We start from the raw sequence: 25,000 nt of genomic DNA on the forward strand, positions 1-25,000 counted from the left end.
CAGCACGTGGCTACGATGTGTACCGAGAAAACTACATTTTTGCAAACATTTAATGATAAATTTGATACAATGGATGAAGCTTTTAATAAATCTTCCCCAAACTAGAACCAAATATTCTTGAAAAGTTGTAGTTCTGTGTGACATTAACTTGAACAAATTGAGTTGAATGGTTTCTTTAAAAAAATCGTCGAAAAGAGGCGTTTTCGGACCAAATCAAAAGACTTGCTCTTTTAAGCGACGAACCCGGTTTGATTGCCGGTTTGAAACGCCTTTCTAAATTTGATGCCATGGCCGTAGTTTTCAACAAATCTTCTCGAAAATACTACTTAATATTTTTGAAAAGTTGCAGTTTCATATGCCATTCACGGAAAGCCATTAAATTGAATGGTTTCTTTACAAAAAATCATCAAAAATCACCCTTTTTTGGCCCAAACAATTTCCGTAGATTGCATAACTCCAGGGGATTTAGCTTCAACGCGCCGAAACTGCAGAAAACATAGAACCCACGCAAACGGAAGGGTTTTACCGAAAAAAGCTTATCTTTCTGCTTAAGAATTTAGTTTAATTTGCCCTCTGAGTGCTCCAGCATCTCACTCAAAGCATCCTCCAGCTTCATCCAATGTGCTATCGATGACAAAACCAGGAGTAATGAGATTGCGCACGTAACCATTGGACCATGCGGTTTGCCATTAGCCTCACCGCTTTCGCAAGGTGTACAACGTGGACAACGGCAGCATCGCAACGACAGCGTTTGACAACCGTCAATTTCCCATCACTTTTCGGTTCGGCCTGATCGAATGGCTCAATCTGCTTCTGCCTTCTGTCTTCGTTGTCAGCGAGTGGAGCCACTCTGACTGTCCGTGTTCTGTTTTGGGAAATTTGTCTTCCGTCATGCTGCGGTGGGCTAATTAGCATTTTTCCACCCACCGCCACCACCCATCTGATGTGATTCTGTGCTGTATGGCAATGCAATGTCGCCACACCAGTGGCCTGCGACGATGACGATGCTCATGATGATGGCGGGATGGCTAATTTAGAATGCCAGCAGCCAACAACTTGCTGTTGCTTCTGTTGCTGCTGTTGCTACTGTGTTTAGTGAAGGTCGATGGGCTAGGCGGGAGGAGTGTTGGTGTAAAGCGGTCCGTGCTGCACAACCGTTTTGGCGATGGCATTGTTGATTGAACGTTGCTCAAAGCGACCAGCTTGCTTACCGTCTTGTTTGTCTGTCACTCTCCCGTCTTCCGTAAGCCGTCGTAGGGTCACACGGTTTTTTTTTCGGTGAACCGGTTTACGCAAGGCGATCGCGATCGCAAGTGCTGCTTTAGCTGCTTTTGTCCTACTCGAGCTCTTATCGCGCTCACCGTATCAGCATGCTGCCCATTTTTTTTTTGTGGTGAACATCGCGTTCTCATCGGGTCGTTAGCGATGAAGGGAAGCTGGAACGAAGCTGATTTGCAAACGATACCGCTGATGGTCGTCGGTGGTTGGGAGAGAGCCACTCACAGAGAAGCAAATTATATCATTTGCCTCAGCTTCACTTGCCCAGCAGGCACTCCACAAACCAAAGGCAGCACTATTGTGCAATACCAGTGCGCTCGAGACAAGTGCAAGCTCGACAACGATCTGCTAGTCAAAGGATTAACCTCATCGCCGCCACCGCAAACCGTTGATCATAATCAACACCAGCCGACGGTACTCTCGTGATCGTTATATCTCGTCTGACCGGGTTTGGATCCCTTTTCACTTGCTTTCCACCGACGCAACGAGAGGAGAATCTAAAACACGTACCATTAACCACCCAGCTAGCGTCCAGCACGCACACACTAATTGATTGTCTTTATTTACGTCTGCACCCCTCGTAACAGCGGCTTGGCCAGCACGCTCGATGGATTTCCCGATGGATTGAAGATGCGTCAATGGATTCCATCTTCATGACCTGGTGCCAAACGGGTGGTCAAGTTTCCCACCCCCCCACCCCGCCCAGTACCACCCAACAAGCAGCGGGTGTGTTTCTCCTCCCCTTCTTATCTCGGTTTATGAAGCAGCAGTACGGGGCGCGTGTGGAATGAAAGAAAAACCTGTCCGCGAGATGCGTTCGAGTTCGACAGCTTCTTTTGCTCCTTCAATCGTCAATCCAGTCCAGTCCAAGTCCCTGGACCGTGGTCCAGTGCGGAGCATCGTCTTCGGTTGGGTACAGAAATGGGTGATTAAATAATAACTGGAACCAACAATGGGCCACAGTCACCGTGGAATGAATGGCAGCCGGTTGGATGGATTATGGTTCCTGGTTTCACCGGCGGCCGTCCTGCCGGCGGCTGGCCAACGAAATTAGGTTGATTGAGCCATTAGCACGCTTTTGGAGGGCAACGGGCCATCTGCTTGCCTCTCGGGACAGGTGGAAAAATCGGTGGGGTGGAAAAATGAAACGGAGAGCCGCGCCAAATCACATGGAAACGAGCTGCAATTGATTCGCTGCCTAGCGGCCGATTGTAACCGAGCTGGCGCCCTCCATCGTCTGTTAAATAGATTATCGATCGCAGGTTGTTGTGCGGTGCAGGCGATATTGTGATGGATGGATGGATGGGCGCCAGAGATGAGCCTTATTCGCTTATGTCACTAGTCACCGTCGAAGACGGACGATGATTTCTCGGTTGTTCAGTGATGAAGTAGGTGATGATGACACCATCGTCATCACCGGTTTGTGGCTCGCTCGCTCTCTCTCACTGGGGCACTGGTTAACTATGTTTTGGGAGCAGCGATTCCCGGTGCACTATGGTGCGGTTGCATGATTGAACCACAAAAAAAACGAACCGCCGATGATATAACTCCCAGCCCAGTGCACTCATTCTGCAGCCAGAACAAGGCCAGATCGAGGCAGTTGAGGGACGATCGGTTAACGATCTTTCGTAGCAGTAGCAGCAGCAGCAGCCCCGGTGGCTTCTCATTGATGAAAGGGATTTTTATGTTTCGCTTTAGGTTTTTATGAATCCACTGGCCGCGCCGCTGGCTGGCTGAACTTGAATCCATTCAAGATCGCAACGGGACAATCCACCGTTCGGGCATTGTGTGCTGCGTTCGCGCACTTTGGTGGCCATTATGATCGTCGTCGCGCCAGACCTTGCGTCGTTTCGCGCTTCGCTGCCCATAACTCATAATTAACATGGGCCCGCAAACCGCAACCTCTCTCTCTGTCTCTCTCGGGTTCCCCAGAAAAAAAACTACCCAAGTATTGTCAACTACTCCTCCATTGAAACTTGCCCCACCGGGATGGATGGAGCAGCAGCAGCAGCGCCACAAGAAATAGTTTGCCACTGACCTAGACTTCCCCCCAAAACGAAGAAGCCCTGCCATTGGAATCAGACACATCGCGCAAAGAGATTGGAACGGATTGCCAACATTCTGGGCGAAATGATCATCTTACGCAATGCGTCGGTGAGCCCGTCTGTCGATGGAAGAAGAGCAGCAATTAGCTCAATTACTCGGGGCCCGTGGACTAAAATGTTTGACGAATTTTTCGTACCGAAATCATTCGAAGGGAAAAATAGGGGCGGACTTTCACAATTGTGTGTGAATCAGAGAGCGATGGTGCATTATTGGCACAATTGGATGCCTTTTGGATGGCTGGCTGGTGACTGGAGCTGGTGTGAATTGTGGCTGATTGACGCGCGCGCTCCCTGGTCCATGAGATACCGGAGGTGTCGCCGCTTACGACATAATTGTTTTTCTAGGTGTTGGTGGCACTGATCATTTGGCGGCTTGGAATGGTTTATCTTGAATGGCTTAATTTTAACTAAATTCAATCCGTCCGCGTACGAAACGTTGAAGAAATTGTAAAGCAGATGAAGGTGTAAGGAGGTTCACCAATTAAATCCAATCTAATATTCGTTGGAAATAAGATGTCGAAAGGATAGTTTCTCACCAAAGATCTGTACACATGAGGGAATTGTTCTGCAGAAACTGCGAAAACTACGCAAAGTAAAAATTAAGACAGAGAAAAATCAAAAACAAAAAAGAGACCTTACACTAACGCAAAACAAATAAGAGCTTTATCCTATTTCATTAATAGAAATCTCTACATTAAAAACAGAGTTAGAGAAAAATACAACCACACGCAGTCTTGTTCTATTCAATGTTTATTTAGTAAGGAACGCATTAGATCAAATACACAAGGACAATCAACTGATACAGAATACATTTCTCTTAAACAGAAGTAATATTTGTATAAAAAGCAACGTAAACAATCTTTTCTAAATAAACTATGACTAAAATTGGACTACCACTATTACAACCCCTACTTTCATCTTCTTCTTTCAATCTGCTCAGCAAAGTGAGAGCACTTGCAGCTGATCTTTAAAAGTAGGTCTATTATCACCAACCGACAAGCAAGCACCCGGCGCTCTGACCTACCTCTTAGGCTTAGTACGCTACGCTTACACGTATTTCAATCCCCAAACCCCGTAACGCCATCACACACTTTCCCGCCAACGATCGATTGCGCAAAATGCTGGGTAATTGTTCACTAGCGGCACAGCAGAAGCAGCACTACCGAGGTGCACTTGGCTCCATTAATGTTTCACCCTCATGTCATCTTCCTTTTTTGTCTCACCTCCTGTGCTCCTCATCAGTACCTCAACCGTGCACCAGTGCACCGAACCGAACCGCGACGGGTGGTTAATGCTGCAATAAAAGCCTCGCGACATTCAACTCACCTCACAGCCAGCCAGCCAGCCAGCCGGGAATGTGTTGCAAATCTCTCCTACCTACCTACCTACCACACAGGGACAGGGAACATCAGCATCTTGTTTGTGAGCCACCATGGCCACCGGTGAGGCTAAGCCGATGCTAGGGCCGTCTTTACATGTGCGCACGAGTGGCTGCTGCGATCATGAACTTTGTGCGCCGCGGATCGGATTTGCTCCAAATTCTCTTCTCGCAACCGCGATCACATACCGATGCTCACCGATGTTATGCTCTTGTCGGTGAGCCAGCCAGCATAACCTTCGGTCGATTGGTCGGTTGATCGACTTATTGAACATTCTCATCACGAGGTTGTTCACGAAGCCAAATGTTACTGGAGCGCATGAAGCAGCCGTGAGCTCAAGGATGGGGGCATTGAGGGCACAATTTGGAGCCCTTTTGTCACCTGGCAACCTCTTGTGTGCTCCGTGGCATGTGCTGCTGCTGCTGCTGCTGCTGCTGCTTCAGCAGCACTAATAACAATAATCCTCAACCCGTTACCTAATTGTCGTTCACTCGAGGACGTCCACGGGGGAGATGACTGTGAATGGTGTCCTCGCACTAATTTCGCGACCGGACACGGCATCGAACGGACCGCCAATCTAACGACTTAATCGAAACTGTCGCCAGTGCCGGTGTGCAAGGTTGAACCGATCGTTCCGATGAACTTTTAACCCACTGTCCGTCTGTCCGTCTGTTTGTCTGCTGCTGCCGTCGCCTGTTGCGCGCACTGGCGCTGTTTGTTCTCTTCAGTTTAAGTGGCCAGCGGTCGGCGGTTTAGATTTTACGATCAACGCCTCCGCCTTGGCCGGACGTGTTCGTTTGTTTCGTTGGCTCGTAACAAAACGGAATCATGTGCTTACCCTCTGTTCGAATCGATTGCACAAACCGGCACCGTTCGGCAGCTCGTAAAGCGGCGCTTTTCTCTCATTAACAGCGCACCAGCACTGTGTCCCGCTGTGCCAAAGGGATGCTGCTGCTGCATTATTAGGTTGCCAAACCTCAGCATGATGGTGCCGATGGTGCATCCACCCTTGCGGTGGTTCCCCCTCAACAGAACTTGGTCAGTGTGGGCGACACTTGTTGAACTGAAGTCACTACTTACCTCCGTCCTACCGTGGCGGCATAAGTGGAGCAACGCCACCGGTGAAATCGAACGAAAAGGAACGAAATAACTGGGTGAAAACCCGACGAACGTGCGCTATGTCACAAGACATACAAGCTCAGGGTTCAGGTCTGGTGTATGTGTGGTTTGTTGGTGATGAGGAGCGCGAACTGCATCGCCGAGCCGTTGAGCCATTTGATGCAGCCCAAGCTTTTTGATAACAATGGATTGCCTTTGTTCCTGAGAGCGCACGATAGAGAGAGAGAGAGAGAGAGCGAGACGGATTCCAAAACGGATTTGAAGCAGCAGCGACAGTACCACGAAGCTTACTCCGTGCCATAAACATAATTGCTTTGGCCTTGCCTTTTATTGCTCGTTATGACGAATGCAACGGTGTGCTGCTGCTGCTGCTGCTGTGGAGGAGGTGCAATTGGCACGGGACGGTCTGGCCTTCTCTTGGATGCTACGATCGAGCTCGACTTTGATGGCCCCTTAAACCGTAACCGGGGAATAGCGCTCGATCCTCGGATTTATGGTTTGGATCCATTCCATCGGGATCGCTGCAGAAGGATGCGCCACTGAAAAGGGGTGAGCCCTTTGGCCATAACCTCAACAGCGCCACCGCGTGCTGCTGCTGCACGGAATCGCGGACCATCTTGATTGAAGGTCTGCTCTATTCGGTCCGTCTTGAAAGGTCCGTCTCCCGGTCCAATTCGTTTCAATTAAGCTCACCGTTCCCCGGATCAATCGGAATTGGTGCACCGCCTCCGGGGGCCGACGGGCAGCGATGTCGATTCCAAGACAAATTGCTCGAATTACCTTAGCAAACAACCTTTGAAGACACTGTCCGGTGTGTTTGTCCGCCGCACCCCCCTGGCCCGTGTGGTCAATACAAAGACCGAGTGTCCCTGGCTAGATCCGTCGGGTCGAGTGAGAGCGGTATGTGGGCAGCCCAGCCTCTGTCGCTGGATGGTGATGGAAGCATAAAGGCATTTGGCACGACCGCAGCAGTTTCCGGCCAGCACCGCAGACACCGAACCGAACAAAACCGCCGAAAAACACGCTCTCAGAACCTTGTAGTGGTGGTGAGCGTCGTGGACATGGAAGGGGTTTGGGGTGTGACGGGAGGTGGCCACGGATAATTGCACATTCTGTGCGGCTTTATATCGCACTTCGGAAAGGCTCCCATCGGATCGCGCGGCAGGCAGGCGCGGCAGAGAAGGTTCATTTAATTTGGATGCCATGACGCTGCTTGGAGGTGGTTCTTTTGGGGAGGCGCTAATTAGCATGTTGGGAGTTTGATGCCTGGGGTTGTAGCTCGTGCAAACACCACCATCGTGACCATGCACTGTCGGGAGTACTTTGTACCGAAACCGACGCCACAGCCCAGCATTGTTTAGACTCGATTTTCCTCCCGCGATTGCGCTGGGCTGGCGATTTTCCACGCCAACTGCGGCGCCGTCGCCATCTTCTACACCTGCTTCGCTTCGCATGCATTCGCTGTCATATGCGCGCGCGAAGGCACCTTGACGACGGTGGTAAACAGATTTTCTGCTTCGCGGCTTCGACGACGAAGAGAATGCTCTACGGTCGTCCTCCGAAAAGGCCACTTGGATTCTGCGAAACGGATGCCACCAGACGCCAGGCGAATGGATCTTAAAAATGGATCAACCGGAGGTGGATAATAATGGCGCCACCATTCAACGATTACCATTATCAACGCCATTGCCGTTTTTTCTGGCGACCTTGCACCAACCAAATTGTGCTGTGTGCGAGAAAATAATGACACATTTGCTGCAGCAACTGCGGCTACTGTTGCTACTGGAACCGCCCACCTGGAACCCTCGGTCCGTGGAAAGGTGTCGGCAGCGCCCGGGGCGGGGTGCTCTCGATTCGATTTGATCAACCGTTAATTTGTGTAACATTTGCATGATTGTTTCAAAATATTGCCACCCACGGACACCCAAAAACAAACCACCACCGATGATTATGCCACCGATTAGACGCACGCCAGCACACAGAATGCACAGGCTGGCGACGGTGGCGACCGCTGAACGTTCTCATCTGTCGTGGCGCCGGGGCGCCGATTGCGACAGTGTGTTCCCCCGGAGTTCCCGGGCTTGCTTGCGGGCCGGTCTTGAACTTAAAATGTAAATCATCACTCTCCTCCCCGAAAAGTGAAGCGATGTGGCGCCAGATCGGGGGACGCCGATTGAAGTACACGATCACCGGAGGCCCCGTACCGCCACCAAAAAAAAAAAAAAAGGGCTACCACGGAGCGGCGGTGGTGGTGTGTAAATCCATCACGACCAGCAATTAATCACGGGCACGATCTAACTATCCCGTTGTCGTCGTTGTTGGCCAGTGTTTGGTGTCCGAAAAAAAAACACTCCAACTAAACGAGGCAACACAACTGACCACTGACCTAATGGCAGCATCGGCTGACCTCTCCGCTCGAGCCCCAAAAGATGCCGTCGACCTCCAAATGAAAATTCCATCTCCGACGGTGACCGGCACCGTGCGACCGGCAGCATGCCGGCCCGTTTGGTCAGCATAGATTAGATGCATCTTAGTGGGTGATGACTGTGGGGGAATGAGTCGCGAAAAAACGATGTGTCCGCCCAGCAATCCGAACTGGATGGACAGGGACTTCCAAATGCGAATGCCACTGATGGTATTGTTCTGTCGTGTGTGGAACAAATGGTTCAATCTATTCGTATATTTGGAGCAGAAAATTGACTTGTCACTGTTTGGGGGTTTCAGGGACATCGATCTTCTATGAGTCCGAAGTTGAAGACAGTGCAAGATGCTTTGATTAACTCTGGCTGTAAAAGGTTCCTTTTTGAGGTTGTTTTTTGTGACAGAACCATTCAACATTATTATTTTACCTCAATGTTATACTTCACTTCATCTTTTCCAGAATATTTTCTAAAGAATAGCTTGAGAAATGTTGTCAAAAAATTATCCTGAATCCATATCCAACTTCCCTCAATCTCTTCATCATCTAATTAATCCTCTAATCAACTAAACATCATCGATTGCATCTCATCCTCGCCCTCTCCTCGCCTCTTATGCCCTCGACGAAGACAACGGCGACAATCTGCGTCTTAACGATGGTAACTTGCCGCCGCACGCTCTGCTCTCTTCGCGGAGGAAGGGAATGATTCGCGGAGCACCCGCACCACAAGCAGGAAAGTGGTGGAGCCCGGTTCAAACATCACCGCAAAACCAAACAACCAACCCACTCCTCAAACCACCGCCCGGCTTGTGCCGAGTGCCGAGACAATGCCACCAGCTAGAGCCACCACCAACCGGCGGTACCAGCGTGTGCATCTCTCCCTCCCCACGGGCCTGGCTGGTTGGCTGGCGGGCGGGCGCGCGCGCGCGCGATCGCGTACCCGAGAAGTGACCGATTGGAAGGGAGACCGAGGGTGTCGCGTTTGGTGGCCGGTCTGGCAAACCGGTGGCCCCGGGACGGCAAAACTATATAAAACTGAAATGGTCATCCAGTGAGCAGTACCAGTGTCTCATCAGTCCCCTCAGCATCAGCATCAGCACCAGAGTCGTGTCGAATCGAATTCTAACGCCGACTGTCGAGAAGAAGTGTGTCCGTGTTTTTGTTCGTTGTTTTGTGTCGTTCCAAAAAGTAGCAAGAACTCAACGAAGATGGTTGCCCGTACCTGTGCTACGTTGCTGCTGGCGTTGGCCATGTTTGGAAGCTGTGCCCTCGCCCGTCCCGGATACGCCGTCGATTATTACGTGAGGATTCGTTCCTTCTTTTCGCTGTAGCTCTGTGCATTGTGACCGATAGTGTCAACTGAAGTGACTGGCAGGTCTAGGGTAGATCACATTTTGGTGTGAAATCTCCTTTCGAAGAAGCTAAAACAATGATTCACTGTTTGCATTCCAACGGCATTGTGTAAATGAAGTCAAATCCAAGTGTTACTCAGTTAGATCTCTTGTCTGCCATTTTGTTTCTTTTTAAATAATTTATTCTACAGTGTCTCGATCGCAATCTGCTCCTCCAGAACCTCCTCCAGCGAATTCTAATTCCGAGCTTCTATTCTCTTTTACTTGCTCCATTCATTGCAGGATCATCCCAAGTACGCTTTCAACTATGGCGTCGCTGACCACAGCACCGGTGATGTGAAGTCGCAGCACGAAACCCGTGATGGTGACGTCGTAAAGGGTGAGTTTCCCGACGGCCAAGAAAAGTTTCAAGTGTCGAGTGCCGAGTCGCAGCAGTTGCTGCAGCAAAGCAAACAATCGAATCGAATTCGTATCCCTCATCACCTTGTTTGAATGCACGCCCGTGGGAATCTCTCACAACCTGCAACACAAGAGAAGAGAACACACCACCTGACACCAGAATGTGGCGGCAGTCATTCATGAAAACGAACGTCTTTCCGCCAACGCCACCAACCACCGTGGCCCGTCGCGATTACTCATGTTCCAGTTCCATAATTCACACATTTCCAAGGTGGGCTCCCTCGTTCGCTCGCTCGCTCGCTCGCTCTCATTATGTGTCGGCGCCCGGTGGAACAATAATGGTGGCCATTTTTCGCACGTCGCACGTGTTGCACCATTTTGCGCCAGGGTGCGTTTTGTCAAACAAACAAACAAACTGCAACGCGTACCTTGCCTCACCACGGGCACCATTGCCGATCACGATTAGCATCAGCGCTGGAAACTGGAATTCTGGCCTTCCCCGAACAGGCCAAAACCGAGAGGATCTCTATCAGCTCGGCCAGCACAATTAGTCGATTTTGTTCGTACTGCCGCGAAACGCGAATTCAAATGAGGCGCAGTTCACACATTTAACTCTGGTAATGAACCATAATTTCACCAAACAGTGGATGATGAGTGGCCGCTGCAGCAGCAGCAGCATTAGCAAATGAAGCGATCATCATCATCATCGCTCGTGAACTAAAAAGGTGGCAACGGTGGAGAGCGAAGAAGCTGCGGCTGCAAACCGCGCTCTGCTGCTCGCTTCACTCATTGCATAACTCATTATTTGATTTGAGGTTATGGAAACGGAGGGTAGTAGGGGTTGCGGAGAGGCTGGTGCGGTACAATGTTGGAAATTAATTTGCAAAAACCCACCCAGGGCGGTTTGTGCTCGTGCTGCGATGCATTAACCGCGCTTACTGTCTGTCTGTTTGTCGTGCTGCGTAGCATAATGAAGCATGCGTGCCATGTGCATCATTAGTTTGGGCATTCACTGGGATCGGTGAGGATCAGCGAACGAGAGTTTATCGGGAGGTGATCGCGAGCTACGATTCAATTCAATGCACTTGGCACTCACTTGACTTGGATCAGCAACATAGAATATGCAGCAATCGATGATTGGAATCGGAAACTGATGCTAAAGAATGCTCTCTCCTTCTTCTTCTTCTTCCTCTTCTTCTTCTTCTTCTTCTTCTTCACAGGACAATACTCGCTAGTCGAGCCAGACGGTTCGGTGCGCACGGTTGACTACACCGCCGATCCGATCAACGGATTCAACGCGGTCGTTTCGAAGACGGCTCCCCTGATCCATTCGCACGCTCCCGTCGTCAAGCACGTCGTCCCGGCAGTGAAGGCCGCCTATCACCATGTGCCAGCCCCGGTGCCCGTCCAGAAGGTGGTCTACGCTCACGAGCCAGTCGGTAAGGTTCCTTCTTCCTTTCTTGTCTTAAGATCGCTCAGCCAGTCATCGAATATTGTGCAATTCCGGTGCGATCGTGACGCCTGCTGACGTAGGCATGGTCCCTTTATGATCCGTGTGCCAATCCGCGTCGAAAGCGAATATTTTTATGTAATTTCAACCGCCTTAATCCGCTATTACGGTGAACTGGTTTCCGAGTAGCGTTCGGTTGCGATCTGCTTTCGATCTAATTGGTGGCCGTGCCGCGCCAGGTGCCAAATAGCCCAACCCTGCGTGATGCCTCACTCTCTCCTTCCGGAAAGATGCGTGTTGCGTCCGTTTTCGACGAACCGGTTCCTTCGAATCTGCGGACAGGTCCTGTTTAACTGCTTACAGCGAGTGTTCGCTGACAGCGGGAATTATGTGCCGGCCCCAGGGGCTGATCGTTGGCATAATCGATCGACCGAGCGAACGATCGAGCGAAATTCAATTTGGAAGTCCTTTCACTTCCGGAATCGGTGATCGATTGTTCGAACTGTGATCGATATTGCTCGAGGTGCATTTTCCCAGAGTGATTGTCAATCACTTGACGCTATTGCGGCTGCCGCTGCTGCTGCTGTAATGGAACTCGGTTTGGCTCATTATTTGAATATCCCACGTTTCGACCAACGGGGAGCGAAGTGGAAACCGATTTCCAAGCGGTGTAATCAGGTCAATGCCAAGTCGGTGCGAACGAAAACACTTTTTCCACGCGACCAAATACTCATTACGCATCGCCGGCACGACGAGGACAGACGCACAATTCGTGGCTTTCGCACGCTCAAGTGCCATACCGCCAGCTGGTGGTGGCTGGTTTGTGGCCAGTTCCCGAGATTCAAATCGCCATCGCCATATGCTGACCGTGGCGTCAGCTCAAAACGCAGCAGCGGTGAGAGGAAGAGAACAATGAAACATTGTATCGAGTGCGCCACCGGGAGACACGGGCTCATGCTCAACATTCTTCAGTCGCCGGCGTGCGGCGTGCGGTGTCCGGTGGTTCATATCTAATTTACATGTGAACGGCGCGGTTCTAGAAGAGGAAAAGGTTAATTGCCGCGGCACTGACTGGCTGGTGCACGCGATGCCGAACGAAGAAGCCCATAATGAGGTCCCATTTGTTGAGGCATTCTATCATCACTGGACGGTCACTTTGTAAGGATCTCGTGATTGCTTTAAGCGGCCAGCAGCTTATGATGATGATGTTTGACTTTTCACGATCGCCTCCTGCTGCTGTGTTTGTTTTCAAGCAATCATTCGATTATTAATACGGTCAGCGTGTCAGAAACGCAGACGGTAGCTTGATGGCCAATCGAAAGACATCAGCAAACAAGCGACGAACCTTACCCCTGTATAAGGTATTAGTGCAGATTGTTTGATTTTTTTTTGCAAACAGTGGACCACCCACCAGCAGCATCCGCTATGGTGTAACCGCGATCATTATGTTGTTTTACATAAGGATACATAATTTTAGGGTCCAGCGCCCCGGAGCTTCAGCTCAGTACAACTTAGACTTAAGGCGAACGTAACGCCGCAGCGTGAATTGACATTTGACCAGGACCGCAGTTTGTGACAAACGAGATCACCGCTGAATGGCTTACCTTTGCAACGATCAGCACCATAATAAGAGTGTTCGCCGTCAAGACGATCGTGCTTTTCGGTGTCATCACGATCAGTCGTCGCCGCCGGATGTCATCGGTGGTCGCGTACGGTGGCCTACAGGTGCGCTGCGCGGGAACGTGACGCGCTTTGACGCGCAGGAACACCGACCAGTGTTCCGACCTCTTGTGTTCTGGTGCTCCGGTCAGTTGATGGTCACGTGAATGCCAGTTGCATCTCGCCTTCGTGAGCGAGAGCCCATCGAAATGTCAATTCAGAGTGCCGATCAATCGATCCACTTTTGATCCAAGTGAACTCTCGCGCGAAGGCCACTAAGTGGATCGTCGAGCTTCGATCGAAGCGTTCTCGGTTGGTGTTCCCGGAGATGTAATTGCAATCGCCTTTCGGTTGACATTTGACGGAAACGCGGATTCTTCATCTAACAGATTGATTGTGAAGCTTCTTCTCTTCATCTCTCTCACTCTCTTTCTACCTGTTTCCCTTTAGTGCACGTTGCCAAGACGGGCCACTACACCGAGCATGCTCCGGCTGTGCACTACGCGGACTACAACGATGGATACTACGGCCACTACGATGATAGCCACTACTACTAGAGCTCGCTAGTGGAGCTACAGAGCAACATCGACGACCAAACCCCGGTTGGAGCGAATGAGCTCCGCAATCTTATCATTCACTCGACACACATACACACCGAAAAAAACACACACTCACACATACACACCAGTATTGCATAATTGCATGTGCATTAGCTTGTACCGATTAGATGCGTAAGTCAGCTGGCAGAAGAGCAAAGTATGCCGCCACCTATGTAAATATGATATGATCTTGTTGATATCTGCCTCTCCCCTTTCCCTCGACATTCCAATGCTGTACCTCCTCTGCAAAACGTACCGTACAGTGCCGCAGATAAGCTTCGATCGCTGATCTCTTGATGAATTACGTTTCCCTTTCCTTCCTTCTTCTGTTGTCACGGTCTCGGCCCCAAACCAGAGAAGGGCACCAATAACCTAAATAATGTCTATGTTGCGGGGTTGTTTGATGGGCTCTCGTCGAGCGATCGACGTGCTTATGGTAACGCTGCCTAAAATGAGGCCGTTCAGGCGGTCACGTTATCATAACGAAACGTCGGCCCCGCGCAAGGCGTGAAGCTTGAGCCTCAACGCCTTGAGTAGAGTCACAACGCACGGCGATAATGATCTATCGATGAAGATAATTGATAATTACTCGGTGTAGTAATCAAATTAACACGCTTCTGAGCCCTCTCTCTCCTCCTCTCTTTCTCTCTGTATTTCTTTTTGCTGTTCCTTCTCGGGGCTCCGTGTGCTCAAGGTGCCTTATTAGGTATCACTTAAGATCTTTATCCTTCCTATCCTCCGCGCGGCGAGTAGAAGAGCAAAGTAGTGGCCCCGCGAGCGGTGTGGAGTTTCTCTCGATTGTTGTGATGCTTATCGACGCGGTTGAAATTTGTGTGCGAGTGCGTGGTTTTGTGAGACAGCAGGAAAATAAACTTTGTTACCAAAACGACTTCAAGCTTGTGTGTTTTCATGTTCTTGTTTAATTCGCTCGTCCAGATATCACAACATGGAGTTTTGTAGAAGCTGTTTGGAATAGAATAAATGCCCAGATTTGTTTCAATAGCTAATGTGATGATGGAAAGAACACAATGTTATTCTGGATTTTTTCTCTTGCAATCATCTCTGTATGCTGAGTAATTTAAATGGCCATGCTCTGCTTCAGCAATACTAGCTTACTCTTTCAGAGAATTCCAGCATAATATTCTTTTAATAAACAGCTGCAGAGCATTGTAGATGGTTTCCAAAAAAATAAATGAATTCAATTGAACAATAAGAATGAATTTGAAATAAAATTAATTTTAACATTAAGTTGACCAAAAGTTATCGCTATTCATCGTATAATTATGATAGTTCTTAGTGTTCTGTTGGATAGAAGAAACTTTTTGTCAAAACAAAGATGGTTCGGGATTTCATGTTGATGAATTAGAATAGTACAAATGTTGGTAATATAAATAACCTGCCGGATGTGTTTCGTTGTTGGATGATTCGCATTAAGTTCTGTTTCTTGAGTTCTCGAGTTAAGCCCACTGCATGTATTTTCTTACGTGTAGTTCTTCACAAAACAACAAAGAACAAATCAGATTCGAGAATGTTTCTCTCCAGTTTCAGGTTAAACAGTAGCCAAGCCAGCCCAACCTCCTTGTGAACCGATCCACTTAACGCGATCCGACAGTAATCCGTCCTTGCGTCCGGTTAGCTTCTGCTTGCCTGATGGTGGTAAACGAGGGCCTGCCATCGAATGCTAAAATTGTTGAGAAGTTAGAAGAAATAAGCATATTTCTCTTGAGGATGGAAACGGGAGGCATCAAACACGTGATCGATGATTCGTGATATTAACCATCGGCGATCATCGGGGGGAGAGGCCATCGCTTGCACCCCGTGGTGGGGGGTCGGAATAAAGAACGTCCGTTCCGGACGGAGCGGTCACTTGCAGTGCACTTTACTGGCCGTGTCCGCTGTCCTGTCCGGTCACTTACCGGTCCGGTCCAGTTTTTCGCGCTGTTTTTGCGTCGTTCGCGGTCCGTGCTCGCGAGGGGCTGGGGTGATGAGTGTGGCGGTGTCCCAGGGGGGTAGGGCGCTAGTTAGTCGGGGGGTAGGGCGCTAGTTAGTCGGGGGGTAGGGCACTGAAGATAGTATTATGGTGAGTTTGGTGAGTTTGGTGAGTTCAGGCTGTGGTGAGTTTGGTGAGTTTGGTGAGTTTGGTGAGTGTGGTGAGTGCCTTCGGTTTGCCTACTCACCAGGCGTTTGTCGAGTTGACCCCCTCTTTCGCCTGCGGTTCGACAACGGTGTGCCTACATTCAGGCGTTTGGCGCAATTTAAGCGGCTTGCTCACGCACGTGGCTTGGACGTGTCTCCTGCTTTTCGTTGGATTATCCTTTTTGTATCTAACTTTAGTTTAGTTATTCCTCCTGAGTATGTTTTAGAAAGTATCGTATTTTCAGAAATATTAACGACGTGAAAGGTAAACTTATTTTATGTATTTTATTATTATTTATTTTATTATCCTGATCCTAATCAGCGTGAGTCCCCCCGCTGCGCTTCATTCGGAATCAACAGCTGTTGACATTGCACCACACCATCGCTACTACCCAAACCAAACTCGTGTGCAGAAATCACTTCGTCAACGAGTCACCCTCGCTCCAGCAGCACCGCCATAAGATCGGTCGATTTACTGTGCGAACCGTGTTGCGCCGTACGCACGAAACATTAGGTTCGACAGAATCAATTTCGCTCACAGCATCGCCGGGCCGTCGCGTGATCGTGGGATGGTCGAAACATCATCGAACGCTACCTAATCTAGCCAAGTCGACGACGACGACCAAACAAACCTGTCGTTGTGGACCCCAGTGCGCCATCGACTGTAAAAGGCTCAAACCAATTTGTTATTACCTACCTCGAACCCATGACCAATTTGCCGGTTGCCGATTGACGCTGTCGTGTATGTGGCGCAGCAAAAAGTGCTGCACCACTCGAATCATGCAATTGGATTGCTGCGTGCTGGCCCGCAGAGCTAAATGCCGTTTTAGGGGATGCCTTAGGGGGCTGGCTTCTTTGGTACTCCACTGATATGTCCGCTGTCCCTTCCGGCAGTTCCGTTCGCACACCGGTCACCGGCCTCATTACGATTATTACTCTCTTTTGGTCTCTTTCTCATAGAAACCAGGTCTGACAGGTCGATATGTCACCGAGAAACACCCCCTAAGGGTGACCGATGAGCCAAGGATTGCAACCCTCGCAGACACGCCCTTCCTCCGATCGATCCGAAGTGATCAATCCACCGATCGACCGAGGTGATTGCACAAAAACACACCTGGTGCCGATTTCGATTCGCGATGACATTCTCACACGATCACTAGACGCACTAGCGGTTGGCTGAGCATAGGTTTTTGGCACGGTCACGGAGTGCGTGTGCAACACATGAACTGAGAGAGGGAGAGGTGGTCCAGCATCATTAATCCGTTGTTGGCGACGTGTTGAAATGTTTATTTGAAACTAATTGTCCCTCTAGAGGAAGAGGCCATAAACTATCTGGACGCAGTTGGTCAGCTTGCTGTGCATTCCCATGACGCTGTCTGATGGAACCACCAACGCGGGCTGAGGTCACCCCTTTGGTTCGTTGACTTTTGGCGAGTTAAATCGGATCGTGGAGTGCAGATTGCACAGCAGCTACATTCCTTGTAGCATCTTTGATCGTGCTGAGCCTGGCGCTCGTGTGTAGACGTTCAGACTTGATAATCAAAAAGGAAAACATGTTGCAGTCGATCGAAAAACTAAGAAATAACACAAAATCAGCTAAAGTTGGCCAAAAAGGTTAAACACGCTGCATGAAGGATCATGTTCCGTTATAACACTTCAAAACAAGCCTGTACAAGGATCATGTTCTACGCAATTACAATGACAAGCGCTTGTAGACACCACCGCTACAAGCTGTTGCTGTAGCCTGCAAGTAAGTGAATCAATCAAATCATGCTAATTGAAGAACCAAGGCTCCTGCCCTTTTCCGTTGCGTTGCTGCTCCACCATTTGCATAAGATTTACCTGCCTTGCATATGATTTCCTTTCCTCTAACCCACCGGACGGTTTCCTTAATTACTTCCAAGCAGCACAAAGATACTTATAAATCCGCGATCAGGTCAGACCCTGCGGCCAGTCAGTCTGCTTGGCGAATCGAGTAGAGTGTAGTGTACAGTGTGGAGTCTCAACAACCAGCATGCCAGCACCAGCAGCACCAGTCTTCCAGGACCACCGTCACCAACTACTGCAGCGACTAGTGCCGATGACGGTGGTTCTAACGATTGTCACTTCCCCATCGGATCCTTCGCCAACGATGCTCGAAGCAACGGGTGGCAGCATCACCAGTGAGCAGCGTCTTCCGGTACTCCTTGCCTCGATCGACAACCAACCGCACCATTGGTACCGGATGGCGATGGAAGCGAAACGAAGCAATCATCTCGAGCAGCACGGCCTCAAGGAGGATCCCTCCGCACCGGGAGGGCAGACACCTTCCACCATTGGCGTGTCCGATCGATACACAACCGATTGACCAACGTCCGCGTCATCATCGACGTCGATTAGAATGGCAAATAAAGTGCGAACCTTCGAGCAGCAGCAGCACCAGGCACCAAGACCGCGAGATTTCAATTAATCCCGCACCGCGGGATATGCTGCCATGAATCAATCCATCCGTGTCCGCGTCCGTGTCCACAGACACCACGCGGGCGATCACTAATGAAGGTTGCTCCCCGGGAGCATAACCAAATCTGCAATTGCGCTCACGCTCGGTTCATTAAGGGCTTGGCACCAAACAAACAACCAGACAGACCAGACAGACGCAAATGGCAAAGTGTTTGCAGCTGGGAATGGCTGGGATGTCCCATATCGGTCACAGCTGTCCGTGTGGATGGGCGGATCCCACGGATTGAACTACACGCTGGAAAAAAAAAACCGCCACGATCACGTACGACCACGGATTGGCTTGGGTTAATTATCTCCAGAATGCTGATCAGCCATCGAGCGGGCGCGAGAGAGAGACTCTGAAAGGGACCGAAGAAAGCAAAGAAGGTAAAGGCCACATTTCATCCGACCGGCCCGATGCATACGATCGATCCCTTTTACGGGGAGTTGGATTTCCAGTAACGGGATGGTCCCCTCCAGGGTGACGTACTAGAGTGCGCGCGAGGCCAGTAATTGCCACCATTTACGAAGGGTGATGATGACTAAATAATGTGCTAAATATGTAGAACACCGGCGCTGGGACTTACAATGATTTTTTTTTGCCTTCCAGGGACTGGGATGTGGTTTGTTTGGGTTTTTCGCTTCACTTCAGGAAAGTCCCGACGCTGTCGCAGAACGACACCGGGCGGATGACTCTTTCTTGGGGAATGCAGATTAACTAGCTCGTTGGATTCTTTTAGAATGTTCTTTCTTACTTGCTCACTTGCTGTTCGAACTCACTCACACCTAGACAGTCGGCCAGGTGCTATGGTCGATTGATCACGCCGCTCGGAACACCGGAGTACACACCGGGTTTTGGAGCGAATTGTGTTGGCGAATTAGAAAATTCTTCTTCGCCAACCTTGGACACCAAAGCATGACCGACGAACCGACCAGTAGGCAGACTGCGGTCTGATCGTGGTCGCTCGCGGTCGATCAATCCTTTCCGGCCACCGTACGGACGGTCCGGCTAGAACCGAACAACGACGATCCGAAGGAGGTGCATCAGAAATTCGTGTATTTTGTTTCGTGGAAGGACGGAAGTGAATCTAGGCCGATAGAAGCGCTTGAACCGGAGTTCGTGGTTCGATTGTTCGATTCGATCTACTCTCTATAAAAGTTTGCGCAATCCCTGGTCAGTGCATCAGTTGTTTGGCGTAGCTCGGTGGCTTCACATCAACCTCATCACAACTACAACCGGCTCATTAGCAGCAGCACTCGTACCAGCAGCAGCAGCAGCAGCAAAATGATCAGCGGAAAGGTGAGTTAAGCTGAGTACGGAGCACGCCTCGCACTCCATCCATCCATCAACTTCAGTGGCAAACCACCAAACCAGGCATTCCTGTTCCATTCCAGTTCCAGATCTTGCTCGTTGGGCTGGTGGTGCTAACGGTCGCTCTGCGCGGCTCATCCGCACAAACCACTAACGGTACCAAGGGCGAAGGTGCTCCCGTAACCGAGGTAACGACACAGCAGACGGAGAACCAGGAGGCTTCGACTTCGACCGAGCAACCATCGCGTATCTTGACCGCACTGCGGCTCGAGATCGAACGCCGTCGTAAGGAACGGAAGCAGCGTGAACAGGAGCGTCGCGAACAGATCCTAAGCAGCCTCGATGGATTAAGTGATCGTAAGCGTGAGTTTGAGCTGCGTCGCCAGCAAGCCCAAGCTAATGCCGAGGAGGCACGAGAAGCACGCCGACAGGAAATGGAAGCACGCCGTGCCGGCCGCCTGCCAGCTCGTGAACGGGAGCGTATTAACCGGCAACGCTTAGCCCTGCTGGCGGAGCAGACCGCCCAGGAGGAGAATGAAATCGAGAACGATTCGCTGCCGGTGCTGGATGATGTGGTGGAAACGCAGGATGCTGACGTGGATCTGATGGGCGGTGGTGGTGGTCAGCGTGTTCGCAATCTGCTGCTGATCGAAGAGAGCGATGGTAATCTGCGGTTGATCGATCTGGATACCGAAGAAGGGCAGCGGTTTTTGCGTGACGAGGCAAAGCAACGCGCGGAAGGTGAGGCGAACGGTAGTGATCAACAGACAGCGGAACAGGTGCCGATCGAAGCGAGTCTCAAACTGAAGACGGGTCAGCTTTAACAACAGTTAGCGATCGTTGATTAATCGTTTCATTTTTTAGCCAATTCATTCTACGTCTTACTTAGTCTATTGTTAATCTCATCTTTTGAATTTTGCCATGCTTTGTTTCGTTTAGTTTAGGAAGTTAGCTGTTTTTTTTTTAACAAAACAAATTACAAATTGTGTTACTTTATGTGTACTGCAGACAAAAGATTTCAAAAACAAATACAAAACATCTTCGAGTACCTGCTGTTTGACTGATTGCGAGTGGCATTCGTACCGAAAGCGATTTACCGAATTCATGCTCCACCAGAAACGTTCACTTTCTTTGAAACGATCCGCCCTGTAAAGGTCAGTGGGCAAGAGGCTTTGTCATTTCTGCCGAAAAAGGCTTTTTCAAGGGTCATTCCACACCCTGTTATGCTCGAAAAACTGGAGCTCCACCCGTTCTCCCCAATAAAACCGGTGGAGATGTGACCACAGGCACCCGTTCCCCTCCGTTCAACCTTGCATTGTACCGTGCTGACGCGAAAACCCCCGAAAAGGCTGCGGCTTTTGAGGTGCAAATTTCGACACTGACCCACTGCTGACTGCCTCCAAGAGCAAACATTCGACGTCGGGGTCGTTATGCTTCACACAGCGCCACGATGGCTGCGCGTGGCGCGGTAGTGGGGTGATCGTGCACACCCCAAGTGCTATTTGCATTTGGAATAAATTTCCCTTTTCATGCGATCGGTCGATCGGTCGGTTGGTGGTACCGTGCGTAGCGAAGACGCTTCCGGTCCCCCCGGGGTGGGGTGAACGTTACCGGAGCGCAACGAAAAGTGATCACTTCCTTTCGCTTGGATTTGATTGATTTGTGGCGTGAAGGAAAAAGGAAGCAAATGGAAGCCCCCTTTTTTTGGGAGCGCTGAAGCAGGGTGCACAGAGGAGCGGACAATGTTTTCTGAACCGTCGGCAACACATAAGTGTCCGGTTCAAGTATGGGAACCTGGTAAGCTGAGTGCGATCAAGCGAGCGAAGAAATGTAAAGCCCAACGGATCGCCCTTGGCGTGTAGAAAGTAGGGCGCATGTGTTCGGTGTTCGATGCTAGCTGGTTGTTACTCCGTTTGGTGTGCCGCTCGAGGCGCCGAAGGTGGCCTCTGAGTCTAGGTTCGTGGGATAATCCACGAAAAAGTGCATTCAGCATGCGTGATGGTGCGCTGTGGATGCTGCACGCTACGCGATCATGCAGCAGATGCATCAGATCCAACACGTTTTCAGGGGAGAGGAGAAACATTTGCGTTCTAGGTATAAAAGCTCACCAGAATGCTCATTTTGCTATCAGTACCGAATTGTTCTAGCTTCTCGACGTAGTCCAAACAGATCTTAATCCGCAACAACAACATTGAAATCATGAAGGTAAGTGATGGATGTTTCCAGTGCTTAATTCCTTTTCTAAATAAACTCTTTGTCTCTCTTTTAGCTCTCCGCCGTTCTTCTTGTGATCGTTTCCGTGTGCCAGTGCCTCGCCAAAAACCCCGAGTACAAGGAGCTGCGTAAAAGTGTCGCTTATGAGACGAAAATTTATCACAAAATCCCCGAACACACCATCGTCGAGGAGAAGGAATTGCCCAAGAAGGAACTGCCGTTCATGGTGCATCATAAACTGACGAAAAAGGGCGTCGATGAGTCCGCGATACCGAATTATGAGTTCGGGTACGGTGTGAAGGATCCGATCAGCGGCGATCACAAAGACCAGTGGGAGAAGCGAACGGGTGATAAGGTGAAGGGTGGCTATCGGTTCGACGAGTCCGATGGAACGCAGCGCGTGGTCGAGTATGAGGCCGATGGTAAGCGTGGCTTTGAGGCGACGGTAAAGAATGTCGAACGGAAGGAGGGCAAAGAGCTTGAGGAGGGCACACCAGAGGAGACCAGTGCTGAGCTTAAGCAAGACAAAGTTGCGCACAGTTACAGCTACCTGAAGAGAACCGGCTACTGAAACCGACGGACACGGACTTCCACTCCATTACGAAATGCGCTGCTAATAAAATTATGCTGAACATCCTTAATGTCAGTGTTTGGTTGGAGAAGTTCGTGAGATGAAGTTGTCGGGCATCATTGGCCGGGCCGGGTGTATAATTTGCATCGAACCTACTATCTTGTGGCCACTTAGCGGTGTCTTTCAATCAACGGATCATTCCGAAATGGCCATGAAATCAATTCGAGCCCTAGTGGTCAGCTGATTTCATCACCGACTAGGAGAGCTATGCAGAGGAGAGTTTCTTCTAGATTGTCCGGAAGGAAGCATCCTTCCTATCGAACGGCAAAGAGGAGATGGAAAATATGTTTGCATTATCTTAGTAGCCTCGATCCAAAATGGCCGTCTGAGTCACGTATGATGCGCTAGTTCAGAAAAATCTAAATGTTATTTAATTAACTTTGTTTATTAATCTCTTTCAATCGTACTTGTTCAGCTTGGAGTAACTTTGGGCAACATCCTCATCCGTGTGGCCCCACTTCACACCATTGCGGCCATCGATACGATCAATCTCCTGCACGATCGCTTCAAATCCATTCTTATCATCGGCCTCGTACTCCACAATCCGCTTCGTTCCATCCGGCTGCTCCAGCGTGTACTTTCCTTTCACGAAATCTCCAACACGCTTCTCCCACTGTTCCTTCTTGTCACCGGTGGCCGGATCGTACACTCCGTAAGCGAAGTCGTACAGCGGGAAATCATTGTAATACACATCCTCTCCGTTGGCTTTCCGAGCTTCGAGCGCCAGATCTTTGGCTTTCACGGTACCTCGGAAATTGTTGCCTCCCTTCTTGACCTTGCGTTCGTTCCATCTGCGCTGCTCACGCTCCGGGAGACGTCCCTGGGCACGACCGATGGCCTCACGATTACGGGCCTCGCGATCTTCCAGCCAGCCAGCCCCCGAGCGCTGGTCACCTTGACGATCAATGTATTCAATCATCCGTTCTGGTTTCTTAGTCTCTTGGGTCTCCTGTTCTGGTTGCTCCTGCTGCTCCTGCTGCTGTTCCTGTTGGCCCTTGTCAGCCTCCATCCCAGACGCTTCTTCAATCGTATTCGTGCTGTTCCAGCTTACCGTTGTGCGGCGATTCTGTAAACGGCCTCGCGATGGTGCGGCCACACTAAACGCCAGCAAGGCCAATAAAACAAGAAGCACCTGCCAGGGGGAAAATACAAAACACAACGCTAATCAACTCCTAATCCGCATCATCCTAACGCACCGCCATACCTTAGCCATTATCTTGCTTAGCTTTTGTGTGCTGATGAGTTGTGCTGGATGAACAATGCGGCTAGCGAATGATAGCTAGTGGATTGCATTCTTCAGCTTTTATACTGATACGGAGGAGTGGTATCTAGTAGCGTGTCGATGAGCTGTGGCCGTACATCGCGGTCAGACTAACCTTTGTCGGTGGATTCAGCACGCAAACCGCGTAACTACCGCCAGCACATTACATTCAGTTCAAGAGTATACATTGACCAACGGGTACTGAGCTGTGTAAAATCGGTGTTCGGTTTAGTAAAACAACAGTTTGACTTTGTGGCCAAAAAGTATATCGATTTTGTTTTTATCGCATTAGGAAATTAATCTAGTCTCAACGAGAGATTCCGTATGGAAACAACAAATTTAACATTTTATTTCTGCTCATCTTTCGCTACATCCAGGTAATTATTCTTAAAAAAAGAGGTAACAATTGTCATAGGACTCCATACAGCGTGCTTGATGCATTTCAGCCACTTCCACGATTTCTCCTGTCTAGCTGATTTTCTGGAACTTGACATAGCTCTGGCCACCGTGTAGGCTACCGACAAGTGGTTTCATCTCTAGCTGTCCACGCATCGGCCCTGCAAGCTGCGGTCGAGGTCCCGCAAATCCAAACACCGGATTGTCAACATACGCCATGGCTCCTATCTCTCGCATTGGCAACTGCTGTCTATACTCAAGCCCGCGCCACAATTTGGGATCCATCAAGATGGGTGCGCGCTCCGACTTAACTTTCTCTAAGAATTTCTGAGATTTGTACACCCCTTGGAAGGACTTTGATCCACCGTACCCAATCTTGACTACCTTATTATCCTTACGAAAACCCTTACCAGCGAGTGCCTTGTTGATCTGTACCTTCAGCTGTTCCTGTTGCTTTGGAGTCGGCGCGGGAGTCGCAATGCCATTCGCTGTTTTCGTGGATTTTTTCCCATTCTCGGCCCTAATATCGAACGATTTGGTTGGGTCCTGCTCTAACGGTGCACCGGTGGTCACTTCCTCATTCTCATTCTCTGGCGGTTCCTCCCCTGCGTCGTACTTTACGAACTCTTCCAGATCGTCTACGGTTATTTCCTTCTTGAGGTAATCTTTGAACAACCGATTAAACTCCTGAATCGAAAGTCCTCCACTGCGTCCCGCCAGAATTCGTGTCATCTCGGAAATGTCCAGATTAGCGTCGATCTCTTCCCTGTTACCCCCATCCTCTGACTCACCAGCAGCACCAGCGGCAGCAGC

General features: G+C 49.9%; 5 protein-coding genes across 5 annotated transcripts in view; 3 read left to right on the plus strand and 2 right to left on the minus strand.

Moving 5' to 3' along the window:
- Nucleotides 1-9,376: 9,376 nt before the first annotated feature.
- LOC126577991 (cuticle protein 19-like) lies at nucleotides 9,377-14,640 on the plus strand. The gene is made up of 4 exons (XM_050240123.1): nucleotides 9,377-9,601; nucleotides 9,935-10,031; nucleotides 11,272-11,490; nucleotides 13,611-14,640. The coding sequence occupies exons 1-4, from the start codon at nucleotides 9,509-9,511 to the stop codon at nucleotides 13,715-13,717; spliced, it is 516 nt and encodes a 171-aa protein (XP_050096080.1). The 5' UTR covers nucleotides 9,377-9,508; the 3' UTR covers nucleotides 13,718-14,640.
- Nucleotides 14,641-19,574: 4,934 nt separating this feature from the next.
- LOC126577990 (ensconsin-like) lies at nucleotides 19,575-20,634 on the plus strand. The gene is made up of 2 exons (XM_050240122.1): nucleotides 19,575-19,673; nucleotides 19,769-20,634. Exons 1-2 carry the CDS (start codon nucleotides 19,659-19,661, stop codon nucleotides 20,507-20,509), a joined length of 756 nt encoding a protein of 251 aa, XP_050096079.1. The 5' UTR covers nucleotides 19,575-19,658; the 3' UTR covers nucleotides 20,510-20,634.
- A 1,187-nt stretch (nucleotides 20,635-21,821) lies between these two features.
- Nucleotides 21,822-22,470, plus strand: LOC126576433 (cuticle protein 19-like). The gene is made up of 2 exons (XM_050237700.1): nucleotides 21,822-21,890; nucleotides 21,955-22,470. Exons 1-2 carry the CDS (start codon nucleotides 21,885-21,887, stop codon nucleotides 22,468-22,470), a joined length of 522 nt encoding a protein of 173 aa, XP_050093657.1. The 5' UTR covers nucleotides 21,822-21,884.
- Nucleotides 22,471-22,927: 457 nt separating this feature from the next.
- LOC126576765 (uncharacterized) lies at nucleotides 22,928-23,743 on the minus strand. Its single transcript, XM_050238071.1, has 2 exons — nucleotides 23,735-23,743; nucleotides 22,928-23,662 (listed from the first exon to the last, which is right to left on the minus strand). The coding sequence occupies exons 1-2, from the start codon at nucleotides 23,741-23,743 to the stop codon at nucleotides 22,928-22,930; spliced, it is 744 nt and encodes a 247-aa protein (XP_050094028.1).
- A 516-nt stretch (nucleotides 23,744-24,259) lies between these two features.
- LOC126576766 (uncharacterized) overlaps nucleotides 24,260-25,000 on the minus strand; it is a 1,920-nt gene continuing 1,179 nt past the window's right edge. The window contains exon 1 of the mRNA XM_050238072.1: nucleotides 24,260-25,000. This exon is cut by the window's right edge and continues 1,179 nt beyond it. Within this exon, the coding sequence (XP_050094029.1) occupies nucleotides 24,260-25,000 (741 nt within the window).

The sequence above is a fragment of the Anopheles aquasalis genome, chromosome 3 (assembly GCF_943734665.1).
Source record: "Anopheles aquasalis chromosome 3, idAnoAquaMG_Q_19, whole genome shotgun sequence".
NCBI lineage: Eukaryota > Metazoa > Arthropoda > Insecta > Diptera > Culicidae > Anopheles > Anopheles aquasalis.